The sequence below is a fragment of the Oncorhynchus kisutch genome, linkage group LG20 (genome assembly GCF_002021735.2).
Source record: "Oncorhynchus kisutch isolate 150728-3 linkage group LG20, Okis_V2, whole genome shotgun sequence".
NCBI lineage: Eukaryota > Metazoa > Chordata > Actinopteri > Salmoniformes > Salmonidae > Oncorhynchus > Oncorhynchus kisutch.
The window spans coordinates 16,050,636-16,070,178 of record NC_034193.2 but is presented as its reverse complement, the minus strand read 5'-3'; the positions used below and the strand labels follow the sequence as shown (position 1 = coordinate 16,070,178).

At 45.7% G+C, this 19,543-nt stretch overlaps 2 protein-coding genes across 2 annotated transcripts; one reads left to right on the top strand and one right to left on the bottom strand.

Moving 5' to 3' along the window:
• Positions 1–65: 65 nt before the first annotated feature.
• On the bottom strand, positions 66–14,096 carry LOC109865379 (prolyl 4-hydroxylase subunit alpha-1-like). The gene is made up of 15 exons (XM_020453507.2): positions 13,947–14,096; positions 12,068–12,174; positions 11,743–11,839; positions 9,443–9,594; positions 8,785–8,922; positions 8,160–8,408; positions 7,675–7,886; positions 7,099–7,275; positions 6,497–6,567; positions 3,745–3,844; positions 3,143–3,196; positions 2,900–2,965; positions 2,634–2,702; positions 2,427–2,523; positions 66–2,254 (listed from the first exon to the last, which is right to left on the bottom strand). Exons 2-15 carry the CDS (start codon positions 12,150–12,152, stop codon positions 2,184–2,186), a joined length of 1,638 nt encoding a protein of 545 aa, XP_020309096.1. The 5' UTR covers positions 12,153–12,174; positions 13,947–14,096; the 3' UTR covers positions 66–2,183.
• Positions 14,097–14,518: 422 nt separating this feature from the next.
• On the top strand, positions 14,519–19,543 carry lg20h10orf88 (linkage group 20 C10orf88 homolog). Its single transcript, XM_020453508.2, has 6 exons — positions 14,519–15,396; positions 15,665–15,862; positions 17,484–17,553; positions 17,748–17,948; positions 18,193–18,557; positions 18,936–19,543. The coding sequence occupies exons 1-6, from the start codon at positions 15,236–15,238 to the stop codon at positions 19,141–19,143; spliced, it is 1,203 nt and encodes a 400-aa protein (XP_020309097.1). The 5' UTR covers positions 14,519–15,235; the 3' UTR covers positions 19,144–19,543.

The window sequence follows — 19,543 nt, the reverse complement described above, 5'->3', positions numbered from 1 at the left end:
GAATACTTCTGCAGTTCCAGTAAATCGAGTCTGGTCTGGACAAATGTCACACTTACACTGTAGTCTTCAGTGAACACTTATTTATTTAGAAAACATGAATCTCACATGTACAACATCTGGCCACACATCCCATTATTACATTTCAAATAAAATAAGGACTGCACCTTGGAGCAGAGGAGGCAGGTGGAAGGATATTGGAGGATGGGCTCCACGTGTTTCCATTCCAGACATTGTAACGAGCCATCCTATCGCCTCCCACCAGCCTCTTCTGCTTTGGAGTGTATGTAGCCACATTCTCTAAACAGATTTCCCAGGGTCAGCAAAGGCTTAAACTGTGGAGTGATGCATGGGATTAATAATCCTAATGATTCTTAGCACCATCTTTCATTCAGAGATGAAATCCTTTGATTATCAGACCAATGAATGATTAGGTAGGAGCTTTGCTTCTGTAACAAAACGGATGAGTCGGCACTTACAGACTGCTGTATTTCACCAAGGCAGAACGAGGCGTTGGAGAGATGGGAGGAACAGAGGGACACAGACAGTGTACCATTGGCTTGAATGTCAGTGTTTATCTGTGCAGCAGTAATGTTTGCCCTGGAGTGAATGACCTCGGGGCTATTGCCCCATGGCAGACATGGCAATGAAAATTGCCCCAAGTGTGATAATAGCCCTGACCCTGTGCATACTGTACTTTTGATGGTAACATTGAACAAGTCTTTGCCCTCACATTGATGCTTTCCTATCGAATACCTCAGGTAGTACTGCCACATTTTAAGGCGCATAAACAACTACAACGGTCATAATTTAGAAGCCTGGCCTGCATATAGTATCGTCCTAATAACTAACCCTGATTGTCATAGTGCAACCAACCAATAAACCTCCATCCTTCCCACGAGCCCTCTATCTAGCCCCAGTCCAACCCGACACCTGTTAGAACATCCATTTTGTGGCTCTGGTCAACATCAACCCCTGATTACAGGATCATTGGGATGTCCCCCCATTGAAGTTGAAGGTCTGATATGATGTGGGGTCATCTGATTATGACCTATTAAGGAGGGAGAGGGGGACAGTGACAGTGCATTTATAACTGGTCTCAGTCATCTGTGTGCTGGGAAGCAGTGGGGGGTGGGTATTGGAGTGATGTTTAAAAGGAATGGAGGAAGGGATTGGCATGATGGTTAAAAGGAGTGGAGGAAGGGATTGGCGTGATGTTTAAAATGAGTGGAGGAAGGGATTGGCGTGATGTTTAAAATGAGTGGAGGAAGGGATTGGCGTGGTGGGTAAAAGGAGTGGAGGAAGGGATTGGCATGATGTTTAAAATGAGTGGAGGAAGGGATTGGCATGGTGGTTAAAAGGAGTGGAGGAAGGGATTGGCATGGTGGTTAAAAGGAGTGGAGGAAGGGATTGGCATGATGGTTAAAAGGAGTGGAGGAAGGGATTGGCATGGTGGTTAAAAGGAGTGGAGGAAGGGATTGGCATGGTGGTTAAAAGGAGTGGAGGAAGGGATTGGCGTGATGGTTAAAAGGAGTGGAGGAAGGGATTGGCGTGATGGTTAAAAGGAGTGGAGGAAGGGATTGGCGTGGTGGTTAAAAGGAGTGCAGGAAGGGATTGGCGTGGTGGGTAAAAGGAGTGGAGGAAGGGATTGGCGTGGTGGGTAAAAGGAGTGGAGGAAGGGATTGGCGTGGTGGTTAAAAGGAGTGGAGGAAGGGATTGGCGTGGTGGGTAAAAGGAGTGGAGGAAGGGATTGGCGTGGTGGTTAAAAGGAGTGTTTCAGGTAGAGGAAAAGAGTAGGGCACACCAAAACAATGTGTTGGAAGTTGAACGGGATAAGCAGCTGTGTTGCTTGCTCTAATTAACTTAATATCTTGTATCAAAGTCCCTGTTAAGGGTGAGAATGAAATAAAGTTCCTCAGGTTAAGACAGCTGTGCAGTCGGAGTGTGCAAAACCCATGACAGAAGGCACAGACTGGGAGCGAAGCGCTTCGGACCCACTGGTGAACCACTCACACACACACTTCAACTACAAATACATGTGACATCACATGAGCAGCCAGAGCCTCAGTGAACACTGAGTTTTGGAGAGGAGGACGAGAGGTCAGAGGGCACTTCACAGCCCACAGAGCCGAGAGTCAGGAGGGTCCAGGAAGAGGGATGAGAGGAGAAAAGCGTATTCCGTTGGATCATTCTGACTCGTTCAGAGTGCAACGTCTTCTGAACTCCTGGCCTCGCTCGTGCATCCACTTGTTAGACACTGGAGAAGGAAGAGGAAACCAAGTCAGGAGGACGTGATAAACAAGGACCCACTGTTAACTGCTGCAGCAAACCGTTAGCGGACCTGACACAACCGTTTCACTGCCCTCGGGGCAGACCTGAAGTTCTCAGGGTGTAGGAAATAGGATGTAATGAGAGACAGGTCGGCTCACCCCACTTGTTGCCCACTAGGACAGGGCAGGCTGCGTGCCGCGTGCTGTAGTCACCCTCTCCACTGGCAAACAGGTTATACCAGAACACTGCACTTCCCTGAAAAGAACAGTTTACACATACACAAAGCTCTTTATTTAGCATCAACATGTCAAATAAATAAACCCCATCACGCACTTAAAAGTGAACACCACAGCTGTGTGTTTCACCTTTTTGGGCCACACTGCAGCTCCCACATCAGTAAAGACAGTGGCTCCCCCTGAAGGTACGTCACTCATCTGCAACAGAGAGCATCATCAAGCCATCGCATCACACCACTTTAATACGAGAGCTTTATAAAAAACAACTAATTGAAACCCATTTCTTTTTAAAAGGAACCTTTGAAATTAGATTCACACATGGGTAAAACAGAAGACCCAAAATTGTATCCAAATCTATAAACAAGAGCTGAAATAGTGAATTGCTTAATACTAACGTAAATGAGCCAGGTGGCGATGCGGTTCCCGGTGCCCAGCTCCTTAAATGCATCCGGTTCATCTTTCTACAAAGACATGGAACATACAAAGGTTCAATAACACTAACAGTGAAGTCGAGGAAAAACTCCCATCCACATATGAACCCACTTGTGCCAGCCATCAACAGTCACCCACTGGCTCTCAGTCATACAGCATAAAGGTCATAGTTCCCTGACCAGAATAGAAAGAGAAGCCTTGTTTACCCGTCCAAAGTCAAAGTGGGGCTCGTATTGCCCGCCCACGCCGTAATTTGCCACCTGAGGAGAGATGAACAGAGGACAAACTCAGTGACAGATGCTGTGTTGTCATTAGAGACACTCATCTAGTCCTTTGGTAGGCTCTTCCTAAGTAGATAACAGCAGTAAAATGGATTCCTTTTGCATTCATTGCTTGCACTGAGTTTTTATAGTTGCTATAATAGGCATACTGTATAAAAGGGAAAGGGGGATACCTAGTCAGTTGTACAATTGAATGCTTTCAACTGAAATGTGTTTTCCATATTTAGCCTAACCCCTCTGAATCAGAGAGGTGCAGGGGGCTGCCTTAAACCGACATCCACGTTTTCAGCTCCTGGTAAACAGTGGGTTAACTGCCTTGCTCAAGGGTAGGACGACAGATCTGTACCTCGTCAGCTTGGGGATTCGAACCAGCAACCTTTCGGTTACTGGCCCTAGGCTCCTCCTAGCCGCCAGTGTATATTCACATCATTAGTTGCTAAACTAGATGTACTGCCAAGGTATCCCCTCCTGCCAGTGCTCCAGTCCTACTAAAGTCCCTCAGCCACACTGATGTTCGGTTGTGTTACCTGTAGCTCCTCTGCAGTCTTGACATTCAAGCCGGTGATGTCCTCAATGCGCTGGTTTATCTTGTCCACTACTGGATCTTCGTAGGCGGTTAGCCATGCACTGTGATGAGAGACGGAGAGTTTGAGTCGTAAAATACATCTTTATTTAGCATCAAAATTGCAGCCAGGCAGCTGAATAATGTTATTCTAGATTAGTGTGTCCACAGTTAACAGTTAAGCAGCATGGACAGCATGTGGTAGTACTGTAGGTTAGAAGGGGTATACAGATGTAGGATCTTAATTTGATCACCCTGTTGCAGGAGAACTTTCCTGCAATGCAGGAAATGTAAAACTTGTAGTGCCATTTGAGGTTTAAAAATGTGTCGGAAGACTTGATTTTTCCTTACAAAAAATGCGTCGACCCCTACATTTATGATCCACATAATAATTCACATTTCCTGTTGCTGCAGAATTGTTTTCTTGCTGTAGCAAACTGGCTCAAATTAAGATTCTACGTCTGTAGAAGGAAACAGGCAGGTTGAAACAGGTGAAAGGGAACTCCATATTTATCCAGCCTCAGAGCAAAAACATTAAAAACGAACAGTTTCTCACCAAGGAAGTTGGGGCATTTATGAGGAGTGACCATTTTGGAGTTAGGGTTATTAATTTAAACAAACAGACCCCAGGCCCCTTCTGTCCCTCTGTTACAGACCTTGCCATTTGGAATGTATAAATATAGATTGAAAAGCTATGGGAGTAACAGAAGATGCTGGTAAGAGTCCAGCAGGGAGCAGAGTTGACTGGGGAGACCAAGATCTCATCCTTTCATTGGGTAGGGGCCAAGCCTCACTTCAAAACATGTCGAGTCAGACAGGCCCACGTCTCAGGCGCTGTTTACACGCCCTCATTTAACATGAATGTGTGTGTCCTTTGTTTAATTAGCGTAGCCTGTGCATGTTATAAAGATGAATAGGAAATGCCTTAAAAATGGCCTCAATCTATTCATTCTGAAGTATATATGTGCGAGTGTCTTCACTGGAAGACAGGGTTGGAAGTGCTGTCATTAGAGTCTGGACAGAATGCTGGCTCACATCCTTAGATATAAATACTCCATCAGCTGCTATATAAGCTGTATGGTTACAAAAACATGTTCTGTATCGGAGTGCTTCATTAAACCATTCATCTATCAAGAAGAAAAATCTAGAGCCTAACTGAGAACCCTGATAAATAAATGCCCCTAAGATAATTCACAAACACATTGAGCAGGTTTTATGAGCTAAATGCTGAATAAATTTGGCTAATTTAGGTTAATTGGCGTAATGAAGCTGAAATCTGGGGTCAGAGGAACAGAGGAAGATCACCATGTTTCCAATTGCTCATCAACTGCAGTTAATCTATTTCCACAAGGGGACGCTCTATAGCCACGCCACATTAAACAGGCTTGAAGGGAACAAATAGGCAGGCAGACCCCTTTCTACAAGAGGAGATTCTACCCATACACTGAAACGTCATTCTGTAAGATACACCAGAGCCTACACCAGAGCCTACACCAGAGCCTGCACCAGAGCCTGCACCAGAGCCTGCACCAGAGCCTGCACCAGAGCCTGCACCAGAGCCTGCACCAGAGCCTGCACCAGAGCCTGCACCAGAGCCTGCACCAGAGCCTACACCAGAGCCTACACCAGAGCCTGCACCAGAGCCTGCACCAGAGCCTACACCAGAGCCTGCACCAGAGCCTGCACCAGAGCCTGCACCAGAGCCTACACCAGAGCCTGCACCAGAGCCTGCACCAGAGCCTACACCAGAGCCTACACCAAGATAACAGAAAAACTCCTGTTTTCAAAGAAAAAGAGCAGGAAAAACTGTGCTTGCCACTGCATGGATTGGGTTGTCATGTCGATAATGTCAATCATCTGATGGGTTGGAGAGGAGATGAAGTGATGTCATTGCAGTAGGAGGAGAGAGGTGGAGAGGTAGGTGTATCCGTAAGTAAAGTTCCACAAAAGGGGGTGAGAGGTAGGGATGAGCAGGGCAGACAGGGCCTCATGCAGGCCCCTCTCTGTCATCTTTGACCCATTACCTCTTGGAGACTAATGGGCTGTAGTGAGTTTCCCAGTTTGGGGGTCATGCACGGTGGCACGCCTTACCTAGTATCCCAGACGGTTCACATTACAATCACAGATCACAGTGAAGAGGACAGAGACAGAGAAATAGAGACATCACTGAATGATCAAGCAACTGTATGAGAGACAGACTGACGCTAGGCCAGGGCATGCGGACCATCAGGTCTAAAACCATTGCAGTACACGACTTGCAACTTGTAATGGTCACAGCCAAAACTTAAATGAGACATTACCAAAGGTAGAAGATATTAAACTGGCCTGGTCGCACCCCGACTACTGTTAAGGGAGTCATAACAAGCAGGTACTGGACTCCTGTTCCTCCCTCTTGTTATGATCAAAGCAGTAGCGGGACATCTTGGCAAGAGCACGGGCCCAGAGGGACTGAATTATACCTTCAAAAATCAACCTAGCTTCCAATATACCCAAAGTGTCTACCATCTCACAAGAATGTTACTTGTTCCAGCAATATTTCCCCAAACATACAAACGGTCCATTTACAATCCGTTATAATCCCTCTACGCTTAAATCGCAGAGTTCCCGATTAGCTGTTGTGCTCTTGCCACGGTTCCTGCCCAAGCAGAAGGAGAGGATGCAGGGTGCGGAGGGGTATGGGGTACAGCGCTGTGCCCATCCCTGCCTGCTGGACTTACCTCTTGCTGATGCGATAGTGGGCGGTCTCCAGCACACCAGTAATGGGGTTGGAGATGGTGGCCCGGCGCAGCTGTGGAGCCAACAGCCAACCGGCAGAGAGGACATGGGTTACAGGGACAATCCCTGTTACACACTGACTGGCTGCTGGACCCACATACACTACAAGGCTACATTAAGTCTGTGCTGTGTGTCCCTGCTGGGCCCCCTTACCCTCTCCAAGAGCTGAACTCTAGCTTGAGTTATGGATCTCTATCATTTACATTAATACACGATTTATGCAAAAGTCTGAATTATGTGTTGATATGAAGCTATAATTCAGTTATTACCACTCAATTCAGTTATGACCATTAGAGGTGATGTTCATTGCCGAGTCAAAACTCACCTCTAGATCTAATGGAGCTATCAAAAACTACTGTATGTGCCAAACAAATGGGATGTTGCTCTTATCCAGCTAGTTTGTAACAAACAAACACACACACGGGAACACAGTCAGGTCCTCGTGCAGGGTGGGAATCCCCAGTCTTCTTATGGCAGCATGCATCTTAGACACATTCTAATGTCTACCACACCTAGGGTTGCATCATTTGAACTTTGAACTCACCCTGGGTTTGGCCAGCTCTTTAACCTTCTCGATCTCGCTATTGGAGAGGATGTCGTGGTAACGGATGATGCGTGGGCGGTCCCACTCGTCCTCCTGCTTGACGGGACCCAGCACGTACAGGGGGTGGTGGTTGTTGTCAGAGTAACGACAGAACATACGACTCTGGCGACGAGGGGTCTGAAAGATGGAAGAGAGGGATACAGATCATACATGATCACAGAGGGCCACCCGAACTCCCCCCACACACTCTAAAATAACATATTTTTGGGCTTAGTGGAGGTCAATTTACAGTGCATAAATGTATTCAAATAAAGTCTTTCAAGAGGACTAGGACTTAAAATACATAGCCATTAGAAGCTGTGCATGCAGAGTGTGTGTGTTAGCCAGTGGAGGCTGGTGAGGGGAGGACAGTTCATAGTAATGGCTGGAAAGGATTGAATGGAATCAAACAAATGGAAACCAAGCGTTTGATGTATTTGATACCATTCCACTAATTCCATTCCAGTCATTACCATGCGACGGTCCTCCCCAATTAAGGTTCCACCAACCTCCTGTGGTACAGTTAGTGGCTCTCACCATCTTGATGCCTTCGCCGCGACACAGCTGTTCATATTTCCTCCTCTCAGGCAGGTAGTCTGCAGGTCTGCCCTTCTTGTCAGATGCCTCTCTCTTCTCCCTCTCTCTCTTCTCCTTCTCCTTCTGGCTCTCCTCCGCCTCCACCTTGTTCTGCTTGGCCAGCTGGTACTCAAAGTACTTCAGGTTGCCGTTGGCTCGCTGGTGGGCAGAGTCTGAGAAACACAACAGACTCGGTTAGGACAGAAGTCTACTCAGTATTGATCTGTGCAGTACAATCAAGACATGAAAAACAAATATCGTACATATACTTGGGTGACAGTACTTAAAAATGTATTTCAGTAATCTGACTAGGTGGGACTGGTGAAAGCCAAAGGGAGGTAGCCCCGCTTTCAGTTATAGATTCAGACAACGTATCAATTTCAGAAGTATTCAGACAGGCCCTTGGCCTTACATAATGTACAAGTACTACAGCAGTCTCCACTCACCCAATTTGAGTAGTCTCTTGGTGTAGTCCAAGGCTCTCTCTAGCTCCCCCTGCTGGTAGATGGAGTAGCTGAGGTAGTCCAGGATGGTTACCATGTCCACGGTGGACTCCTCTCCCCCGTCCAGCTGTTTCAGGGCCTGCTCCATCCAGAGCTCTGTGTGGTAGTAGTCGGCATCAGAGTAGGCGATCTTCCCCAGCTCAAAGCAGTCCTCCACTGTCATAGGGCTCATAGCGACATCCTTATTGGTTCCTGTGTGTAGATGTTAACATGTGCAGAGTGACACACACATCTCCATCTCAGCAGCATTTGCATGCAGTTCACTTATATGGCATTTCAAGCAGCCATGTGGACTAAATGGGGTGCTCCACTGCATGTGGTGAGCACGGTGCACGATTTCCCCCTGCAACAGTAGGAGCAGCCATCACTGAAGCTCTAACAGAACCTCTGCCGGCAACACGTCCGCTGCTAATCCAGTCCTGGTATGAAGCTCCCACCGCATGCCCTAAGCCCCTAGTCAGCCTCTCCCTGCCTGGCCCTCACTAGGCAGTTCCCCCATGGAGATGGTGAGCGTGTCTAGCCAGTAGATGCCCTAAGCCCCTAGCCTCTACGTCCCAGCCCCACTCACCAGGAAGCTCTCCTGAGGATATGGTGTGCGTGTCCAGCCGGTAGGTGTCTTGAAGCCTCATCAGGGCCTTGGCTGCCCCCGTCTGGTCGTCATCATTGGGGAAGTACTGTCTCTGGATGGTCAGGTTAGAGATGAACCCTGGAGTACGGAAAGGAAAGATGGTTAGGAACCTCAATTCTACCATCTTCACACAGGGTGGTATAGATGCTAGGAGAACAAATGGTATGACTTCATTGTTTTAGCACTAGCCGCAGAGTTTGTAAAACTATGGTGCACTACATGGTTATATGTGCCAATAAATCAGCACAATGTACTCTGAAGCTAAGAAGGGGATTGTGTGTACTCTGCTAATGAACATACATACAAAACAATAAATATTGGAGAGCAAATATACAATACGGTGAACTTCGCAAAATGAGGAATGTGGTAAGTGATTAGAGGCCGTCATCTATGTGCGCCTCTGTTATTTAATTCATCTCTGTAGAAAACAGACCCTGTTACATCACTTCAGTGATTGCTTAAAATGCAACATGACTGATTATATTGTTTTTATTTTATTTTATTAAGTTGTCAAATTAGCACTTAGCAATAATTGAATCTGTATGTGGTAACATAGCATTTATAGTCATTAGAATAGAGGCGTGTGAGTGGCCCTGACCATCAGACATGTCCTTGAGAACCAGGCTCTCCAGCTCTCCCCACTCTGTGTTGAGCCTCTTCATCAGCTTGAAGGCGTTGACCGGGTGGCCCAGGAAGCCTTCTGGGTCCTGAGTAGCTGTGGCCGACAACACATCCAGCTTCTCAGCCCACCTGGACACACCATGGAGGGAAAAGGCATTCAATATAGGCTACTCCTCTTGACCTGCACTGTTGGAACTTAAGAATTTCACTGTACCCTGTGAATCATGTGACTAATAAACAAAGAAAGAAAAAAACAAGTGACTCAGAAGCAAACGGTGAATCATTTTCATATGCACGTTTACATATGACATGCAACTTCATATATGAACTCACGCACACACACACACACACCCACACACACGGAAGGCAAAAAAAAGAGAACAGGTATATCATGTCCTGCACTTGACACACCCTGTTGGTTTATTGTGCCATCTTCATAGCCAGAGAAACTAGGTCTCTGGTTAGCTAGGCCCATTGTAAGCTAGAGACATGGCAATATGACACCCTCTAAAGACATGTTACAGATAAAGGTAGTGTCGTGAAGCAGGATATGTACTCCACAGGAGGCTGGTGAGGGGAGGACAGCTCAGGGTACCTGGAAACCATGTGTTTGATGTATTTGATACCATTCCATTGATTCCTCTCCAGCCATTACCGCGAGCCCATCCTCCCCAATTAAGGTGCCACCAACCTCCTGTGATGTACATTCCTCTCTTTTACAGTCTTTATAACATGGTGCCTTGTGGGAGAGAGCAACGTGACCAAGAAAGAGAGAGTAGCTATCTGGGTATTGGGGCTCTCACTTTATAACCTGCCAGAGCCTGTGGGAGAAAGATGGAGAGATATAAGAGAGACTGCCTATGCACCGGGCCCTCCTCTCACTTTATAACCTGCCAGAGCCTGTGACTGTGGGAGAAAGATGGAGAGATATAAAAGAGACTGCCTATGCACCGGGCCCTCCTCTCACTTTATAACCTGCCAGAGCCTGTGGGAGAAAGATGGAGAGATATAAGAGAGACTGCCTATGCACCGGGCCCTCCTCTCACTTTATAACCTGCCAGAGCCTGTGACTGTGGGAGAAAGATGGAGAGATATAAAAGAGACTGCCTATGCACCGGGCCCTCCTCTCACTTTATAACCTGCCAGAGCCTGTGACTGTGGGAGAAAGATGGAGAGATATAAAAGAGACTGCCTATGCACCGGGCCCTCCTCTCACTTTATAACCTGCCAGAGCCTGTGGGAGAAAGATGGAGAGATATAAAAGAGACTGCCTATGCACCGGGCCCTCCTCTCACTTTATAACCTGCCAGAGCCTGTGACTGTGGGAGAAAGATGGAGAGATATAAAAGAGACTGCCTATGCACCGGGCCCTCCTCTCACTTTATAACCTGCCAGAGCCTGTGGGAGAAAGATGGAGAGATATAAAAGAGACTGCCTATGCACCGGGGCCCTCCTCTCACTTTATAACCTGCCAGAGCCTGTGGGAGAAAGATGGAGAGATATAAAAGAGACTGCCTATGCACCGGGCCCTCCTCTCACTTTATAACCTGCCAGAGCCTGTGGGAGAAAGATGGAGAGATATAAGAGAGACTGCCTATGCACCGGGCCCTCCTCTCACTTTATAACCTGCCAGAGCCTGTGACTGTGGGAGAAAGATGGAGAGATATAAAAGAGACTGCCTATGCACCGGGCCCTCCTCTCACTTTATAACCTGCCAGAGCCTGTGACTGTGGGAGAAAGATGGAGAGATATAAAAGAGACTGCCTATGCACCGGGCCCTCCTCTCACTTTATAACCTGCCAGAGCCTGTGGGAGAAAGATGGAGAGATATAAAAGAGACTGCCTATGCACCGGGCCCTCCTCTCACTTTATAACCTGCCAGAGCCTGTGACTGTGGGAGAAAGATGGAGAGATATAAAAGAGACTGCCTATGCACCGGGCCCTCCTCTCACTTTATAACCTGCCAGAGCCTGTGGGAGAAAGATGGAGAGATATAAAAGAGACTGCCTATGCACCGGGGCCCTCCTCTCACTTTATAACCTGCCAGAGCCTGTGGGAGAAAGATGGAGAGATATAAAAGAGACTGCCTATGCACCGGGCCCTCCTCTCACTTTATAACCTGCCAGAGCCTGTGACTGTGGGAGAAAGATGGAGAGATATAAAAGAGACTGCCTATGCACCGGGGCCCTCCTCTCACTTTATAACCTGCCAGAGCCTGTGGGAGAAAGATGGAGAGATATAAAAGAGACTGCCTATGCACCGGGGCCCTCCTCTCACTTTTTGACCTGCTCTAGTTTGTCCTCCTCAGCTCTGATGTAATCCTTCAGAGAGGTGACCAGGTCCTTCTCTGTGTACAGCAGATCGGTCATCTGACCTAGTGAACACAGTGAAACACAGGGGTCAAAAGTTGTACTAGTTCTTCTATGCGTTGAACATTTTAGACATGTTTGTAATGTTTATGTCGGTGATAAACACCGTTTTTCATAGGGAGCAATGCCGTTCAAGCCAATGTTTGTGACCAAGACAGGCTGGAAGCGATGAAACTACTGAATAAAGGGATCAACAGAGAGATGTTCATGAAAGGAGAGGACATTTAACCTACCGATGGAAGTGAAGAAATCTTTGTCAGCAGAGGACGTGTAGAATAGACAGGTCAACAACACACAACAGACTCCCCTCAACTCCATCTTTACACTGCCGCACAGGGGTCTGTAAAACGAGGTAGATGAGTTGCTAGTCCGTTACATATCATATTAATACCTGTGAGATGTAACACACTATCCACTGATGATCTCATGACAGGAATCTTCTGAAAGACATATTTGTATGAAACTAACAGCACCAATTAAAATACTTTTGCGAGTCTCGGCATGCTAAGTGGCTGAGCAGAAGCTTGTAAAAATGTGTTGCCCACGCTGGGGATACGGCTTTGCCAGACTTGCCTTCAGAACCCACCAAGTGAATATTACAGTCACTGCCAGCTCACGCACCCTGCATGACCCTTTTCACTGCGCTCACAAGGCCTTCGTTCTTTACACAACTACTACTGTGTCAGCCATGCTGCTGCTAAAATAAAATACAAACATTTTTAAACTTAGACTCAAAGCGGGGATTTTAAATTGCTTTGTCTATAAAAAACATGTTTTAACTACATATCTAGCTAACAGATCAGTACTCCGTTTGACCAGAGGGCATTTGAGGCTTTAGGATGACAGAGTACAAGCCGGACAGTGAGAGCAGCAGCTGCATCCCAAGGAGAGCAAGGAGCAGAGGGGGCGGAGGCCGAGGTGGAAGGGAAGGCTTGATTTCCCTTTTGGGTCGCTCAAGTATTTACGACGGGCAATCAAATACACAAGAGTACACAAGTTCACACAAACGGCTGGCAGTAGGTGCTGTAAATAAATAGGCCAATGAGCTTCATTTCCTTTTATGATGGTCTGGATTTGATTTTGGATAGGTAGGTACCCTTGAAACAGATGTGCAACAGGTGAACAGAGGCCCAGGGCAGATGACCTATCACCCAACCCTATCTAGGTAAATGGAAAGTAGGTCTTTCATCAAAAGGTCAGGAATGTGTGAGATGTGACCCAACAAGACTACAAAGAGCTATTAGATTAAGAAAACTGGTGAGGACATGCAGAGGTGATGCATCAGTGTCTGTTATTACTGTTCACTAAAATCAAGTGTAAATGTTATATAATATATTTAAAATTCAATGGAGAGTATGGACGTCCCAAGGCTCCCAGACAGCAAGGACCCTACAATTGTGGAGAGGTTCAAACCAGGGAGTATAATTCAGGGAGAAAAGACTGCCACGTACATGCCCCTCCCCCCATCGCAGGGATTTTTGGGAGCACCATCAAAATAGATTCCCTAGCCTTGGAGTAAACCATAATGCCAAAAACTAGAGTTGACTGCAAATGTATGTTTTAACACATTTTTTTATGGGCTTGCAGATATGTTTCTGAACGTTCTAATTAGGCAATTATCTACTCTTGAAATGCCAACATTCTCGGCGTTGCAACATGTGAAGAAATCTTTGTCAGCGGAGGATGTGCGACATGTGTGCAACAATGTATCAACCAATTGTTTCCAGCAACATGTTGTTGTCACACGTAGCAAGCAAATAAACACTAAGGAGATTTAAAAAAATATAAATAAATAAACTCCGCGCATAGCTAAATTTTACTGCAGCTGCGACACAAAACTTTATTTTTTATACCGTAACACATTTTGTTCCTACTGTACAGCAGGGCAAATATCAGCTGCGATAAAATTTAAGTAACTCAAATCTATTGTTAAATTTACAACAACGATGTGACTGGCAATTTTACAATGTAAAATAGCGGTAACATCAAGGTGTTATTTCAGAGAGGGATGCAGCAGACCAAAACGAATGGTCATAGTGACTAACGTTCCTCTAATACTTCAGTGAGCAATATCATGCAGTAATTTAGAAAATCAATTACATATTTTGGTACCTTATTCCGCTCAGCACTGCTTTCGGAAGAGGGTTAAAATCCCCACGTCGAATGCCACCGCTGTTTTCTCAAAATCCTCAGTATTTTGAACTCGGCTGCGGTTAACTGGTAGGTTTATGTACCGGTTTCCATTTTCTCTTTATTGTCATTATACAGGATGGTGAATGTCGCCGCCTGGCGGTTGGATTTTAACAGTGAGTGAAATACAGTTGTGCTGTGTAAATCTGTGCCCTGGTTTTAATGTCTATGGTAAATTCACTCAAAACTACTCCAGAGTCAGTCTTTCAATAAGACAGCATGTAAAAAAAAAAAGAGGGAAAAGAAATAACATGTTTAAGGCTAGTTGTTTTCCTTTGTTTTTAAATGTTGTTTAAACAAAAATGTTAATATATTTTTTAATGTTGTTTTTAATAGAATTTGTTTTGTTTTTCATCCACGAAATGTCACCATTAATTAATAGTTAGCTAATAATTGCATGATAATATATGTAATTGGATGGTTACTACTATCATTATTCATTTATACAGTCTACTGGTTTGGACTCTTATTTTGAAGGAAGGAAGAAAAGCGTTCTACAGAAGTAGAAGATCCACAGGGTCGTCGCTAGTCAACACAGCCACAAAGTCATACGACCTATTTCTACAATTTCTCTTCTTAAAATCAGATTTTAAGCCTAAACTTAACCACACGGCTAACCACACGGTCCACACGGTCTAGCCCTAATCTTAAATTAAGACCAAAAATTTATTCGTTTTTATGATTTTTGGACGATCGGCCTGAGGCTAATTTTCAGTTTGTGGCTGTGCTATTTAGTAGAAACCGATCCACAGAAGGGGAAAAAAGCCTAACCCGGAAGTGCTTCATTGGTGGTGTAACATCATAAACGAGCCGTGCTTTCATCGAGGTTGCCAGCTAGTTAGTCGTCTGGTCGCCAGATATGCTTTCTAAAACGATTGGTTGATGTAAGGTATGAATTGTAGCGTTTTAACTGACGTTTCCATCCTTAGACCCAAGAATGGACGGGCCGCCTGTATGCTAGCTAACATGCTAACGTTAGCTAGCATTTCCTTGAGAGTCGATAGGATTGCTTGATATATTTTTGCACGGTTACCGGCTGGCATAGACAAACCAACAGTGTGACTGAAATAACCGTTTCTGCCCAGAATTAGTTCATAACGTCACTGTGCTGTAGAAGAGGAATCTGTTTTGTATTTTACTAGTCCATTTGGCTAGACAGATAGCTACCCAAGGCCAGATAGGCATTACGTTTAGGGAAAGCGGTCATCATCATGGCCAGTATTGACGTGAGTACAAGCAAAGATGGACCTGTCAACGGGCACACGTCATGGGCTTGCAAATCACAGAAGCGCCAACTCTCTGACATCCTTCTCCCAGTACAGTCAAGTATCGACACTGACATCAGTCAGATCGACAGAGACACACCAAACGGGTAAGACACCTTGTTTATCATCTTCTCCACTGACAGACAATCCCATACCGCAGTGACCTCGTCAACCTTTAAATGACCACACATAAACTGTTTATTCATGCCTTAACTCATTGAAACGTTCCAGGAAGCCCCAGACGGTCATAGTTAGCAATCTAGACTAACTTCCACTCTCTAGAATAGTTACAGCACCGATATTAAAATCCTTGATTTTCTTAATAAAAATACTGCTACCCTTTGACATTTTGATCACTCTCTTGTTTGTCCTCAGGTGTGTTCCACTGCTCCTGGAGCAGGTTGAGCAGGGGTCTCCGTGTGTCATCACCCTGTGCTGTGCACCCCACTGCCCTGCCCTCATCACCAGCCTGCTGGTGACCAGCGAGGCCCGCACAATCGAGGTCTACTCCCAGGCTGGAGACTACTGTGGCACCAGTCGCGGGGAAAGAGACCCCAACACACAGCCTGACAGGTGTGTGTGTACAAGTTTGGTGTCACTTAGAAATGTCCTTGTTTTTGAAAGGAAAGCAACTTTTTTAGTAAATAACTTATAGCTGGTTATGACTGATTTTCTAATGGAATATCTACATAGGCGGACAGAGGCCCATTATCAGCAACCGTCACTCCTGTGTTCCAATGGCTTGTTGTGTTAGCTAATCCAAGTTTATAAATTTAAAAGGCTAATTGTGAAGAGGCGACTCTGGGATGCTGACCTTCTAGGCAGAGTTGCAAAGAAAAAGACGTATCTCAGACGGGCCAATAAAAAGATTAAGATGGGCAAAAGAACACAGACACTGGACAGAGGAACTCTGCCTAGAAGGCCAGCATCCCGGAGTCTTCTCTTCACGGTTGACGTTGAGACTGGTGTTTTGCGGGTACTATTTAATGAAGCTGCCAGTTGAGGACTTGTGAGGTGTCTGTTTCTCAAACTAGACACTCTAATGTACTTGTGCTCTTGCTCAGTTGTGCACCTCTTTCTATTCTGGTTAGAGCCAGTTTGCTCCGTTCTGTGAAGGGAGTAGTTGTACGAGATCTTCAGTTTCTTGGCAATTTCTCGCATGGAATAGCCATAATTTCTCAAAACAAGAATATATTGATGAGTTTCAGAAGAAAGTTCTTTGTTTTTGGCATTTTTGAGCCTGTAAACGAACCCACAAATGCTGATGCTCCAGAAACTCAACTAGTCTAAAGATGGCCAGTTTTATTGCTTCTTTAACCAGAACAACAGTTTTCAGCTGTGCTAACATAATTGCAAAAGGGTTTTCTAATGATAAATTAGCCTTTTAAAATTATAAACTTGGATTAGCTAACACAATGTGCCATTGGAACACAGGAGTGATGGTTGCCGATAATGGGCCTATGTAGATATTCCATTATAAATCAGTCGTTTCCAGCTCCAATAGTCATTCACAACATTAACAATGTCTACACTGTATTTCTGATCAATTTCATATTTTAAAGGGCAAAAAATGTTGCCTTTCAAAAACAAGGACATTTCTAAGTGGCCTCAAACTTTTGAATGGCAGTGTGTATATATGTAGGGAATATGTCAATTATAGCCCGTGTGTAGAATAATACCAAATACGAAAAGGAGAGTATTACTTATTTCTATCTTTTTTTGTGTACCTATACATGATACATCACCATGAAGAGACTGACATTCATATCCATAATTATGCACTTCTGTGTAGTACAGATCAGGGACCCATGATGAAGTTCTTTTACTGCAATACTGTAGTTCAATAACCCACTTTTTTATTTTTTTAAATGTTAAGTTAAGCTGTCATGTCATAGCTGACACACCATTCTTTCTGCAGACATTTTTTTTTAACTTAATCCAGAGCAGATATTTATGCTTTTGGGAAGCGTGGTCACATAAAAAAACGGACAGATTTTATAGAAATTCTGTTACCAAACTTTGCATCTGCACAGTTTGTCCAGTAAATGTTTTTGTATAAACATTTCTGAGTAAATTATTAAAAGCATTCCTTGTGCATGGAGTTGTATGGTTTAACTTAGAAATTAATGTTTTTTTGTTTGGCATACATTTTAAAGCGAAAAATGGATACAGTATTTTTTTTGTTGCTTTTCAGTGCAGAGAGAGGACCCTTCTACAGGAAACACTTAATATTGGAGTCCCCTGCCGCATCATGTGAGGTGAAGGTATGCATGTCAACCACAGCTTTCAAATCAACAGTAGTTTCTGTTACTACTTCAGTCCCATTCCTGTTTATTCTCTACTAGCATATAGCAATCTCTCTGGGAACATGAAATCCATTGACTCATCCCCTTTACCTGTCTAGTTAGGGTTATTATGGGTGGTGCCCTTTCTTGGGCTGACCTCTGTGTTTTCTCAGCTGCTGTCTCTTGGTGGGCGAGGGAGCGTGGCTGTGGCTCGTGTCGTGATGGGCCTACAGACACTGACACCTGTGGACTGCTCTCTGAGCCTGGGGCCCAGCATCGACATGCTCCGTGTGCAGTCCATGGTGGAGGAGATGGGCGCCAGCCTCTCACCGGGGGCCCAGAGCCTCATGAACATGGTCCAGTTTCAGCAGAAGGTGGGTTCTCCGCTGACGTCAATGCACCACAGTCACCAATACCAGTCAATAGAAGCCTCAGTGGAAAATGACGCAGTTCGAAATGACACAGGAGACACTGGCTCGTATTGTATTGTATTGTTCATTCTTCTACCCACCAAGATGGCTGTCAGATAGCGAGAAGCTCAAGACTAGTGAACAGAGAACACCGAAGACAATCGCTGTATTGTATGGTAAATCGAGCTCTTTGGTATTTTTTTTCCAGAACAAAGCTGACTCGCTGAGTGGGTTTCTGCCCCTCCTCGTGAGCAGTGGGGCTCTCTCTGCTCTTGCTAGAGTAACTAACGGACCCTCTTCAGCTCCAGCTGACATTCAACACCCCTCAGTCAACACTAGCCTCCAGCCAGACGAGATGTCTGACTCTGCCTCCTCAGATCCATGGCCCCAGTCTCGTGCAGCCTGCGATACTCACACCAGCCTGGCAGACATGATGTCACCCTTTCTTAACGGCCAGCCAGGAGGACAGAGGCCATGCATCAGCCCAGACTTGCTCCCTATGCTGCAGAGTGTGTGTGGGCAGGTGACTCAGCTCCGCATCGAGGATGCCTCAAAGACATCCAACGGCCCGCGGTGAGTATGATGACTGGTGGTGGGTCTAACTACAATGTAAAACTCCCTCTGATCGTTTACATGGTGTGGTTGGAGTAGAATGGCGTCCAGATGTTGTGGTTAGGAGTCAAGTGGATGGGGGATGTCAGGGCTGACCATGTCTGTCTGGGTTTGGTAATGGTTCTGGCGGCATTGTGGTGTGTCTGTTTATGTTCCAGGAAATGTTTGTGTCTGTATGACCGTAAAGGTCTTGTTGTCAGGGAAAACTCCCGGTCCAGTGAAACCTGTGAGGATAGCGAGGATATGTTCAAGGGCAATGTTAACATGGGAGGGCGACAGCACCAAAGGGAGGTACTTTAATTCTTCTGAAAACCTATTCTGTGATGGATCGTCTTGCAGGCAGGAGCATGCATGCTGCAGAGGGCTGGAGCAGGTCCTGGAGAGATGTCTGGGTGAGATGGAGAGGAGGCTGATGGAACACATGGACCAGCGACTGGATGCCATGCAGCTGCGCCTGGAAACGGCCTTACTGCAGACCCTGGCCCTTCCCCTTAACCACCTCAAGACCACAGCACCCACGCCTGACCAGCCTCAGGCCCTGCACTAACTCCATCCCAACTCCGGCCTCTACCCAAACCACAGCCCCTGCCACATCCCCTACCCCAGCCCCCACTGACTTTAGCCCATTGCATTGGCTCCAGCCCCTACCTTATCCCCAGCCCTAGCCCCCACTGACTCCAGCCCCTACCTTATCCCCTGCCCCATGCACAGCCCCTACACTGGCTGCGACCAATAACCCACACCCAATAACCTGAACCCAATCACCCAACTCCCCAGAGACAAGCTGCTTATTTTACTGTAGTTTTACCACTTGTGCATGTTTGTAAAATAATGTCTAACTGTTGTAAATTTGACTCCTTTTCATATTCTGTGTATTAACAGACTGGTTTAAATAACTGCACTGTATGATCAAGAGTGAAAATAAATATATTTATACTGTAACAAAA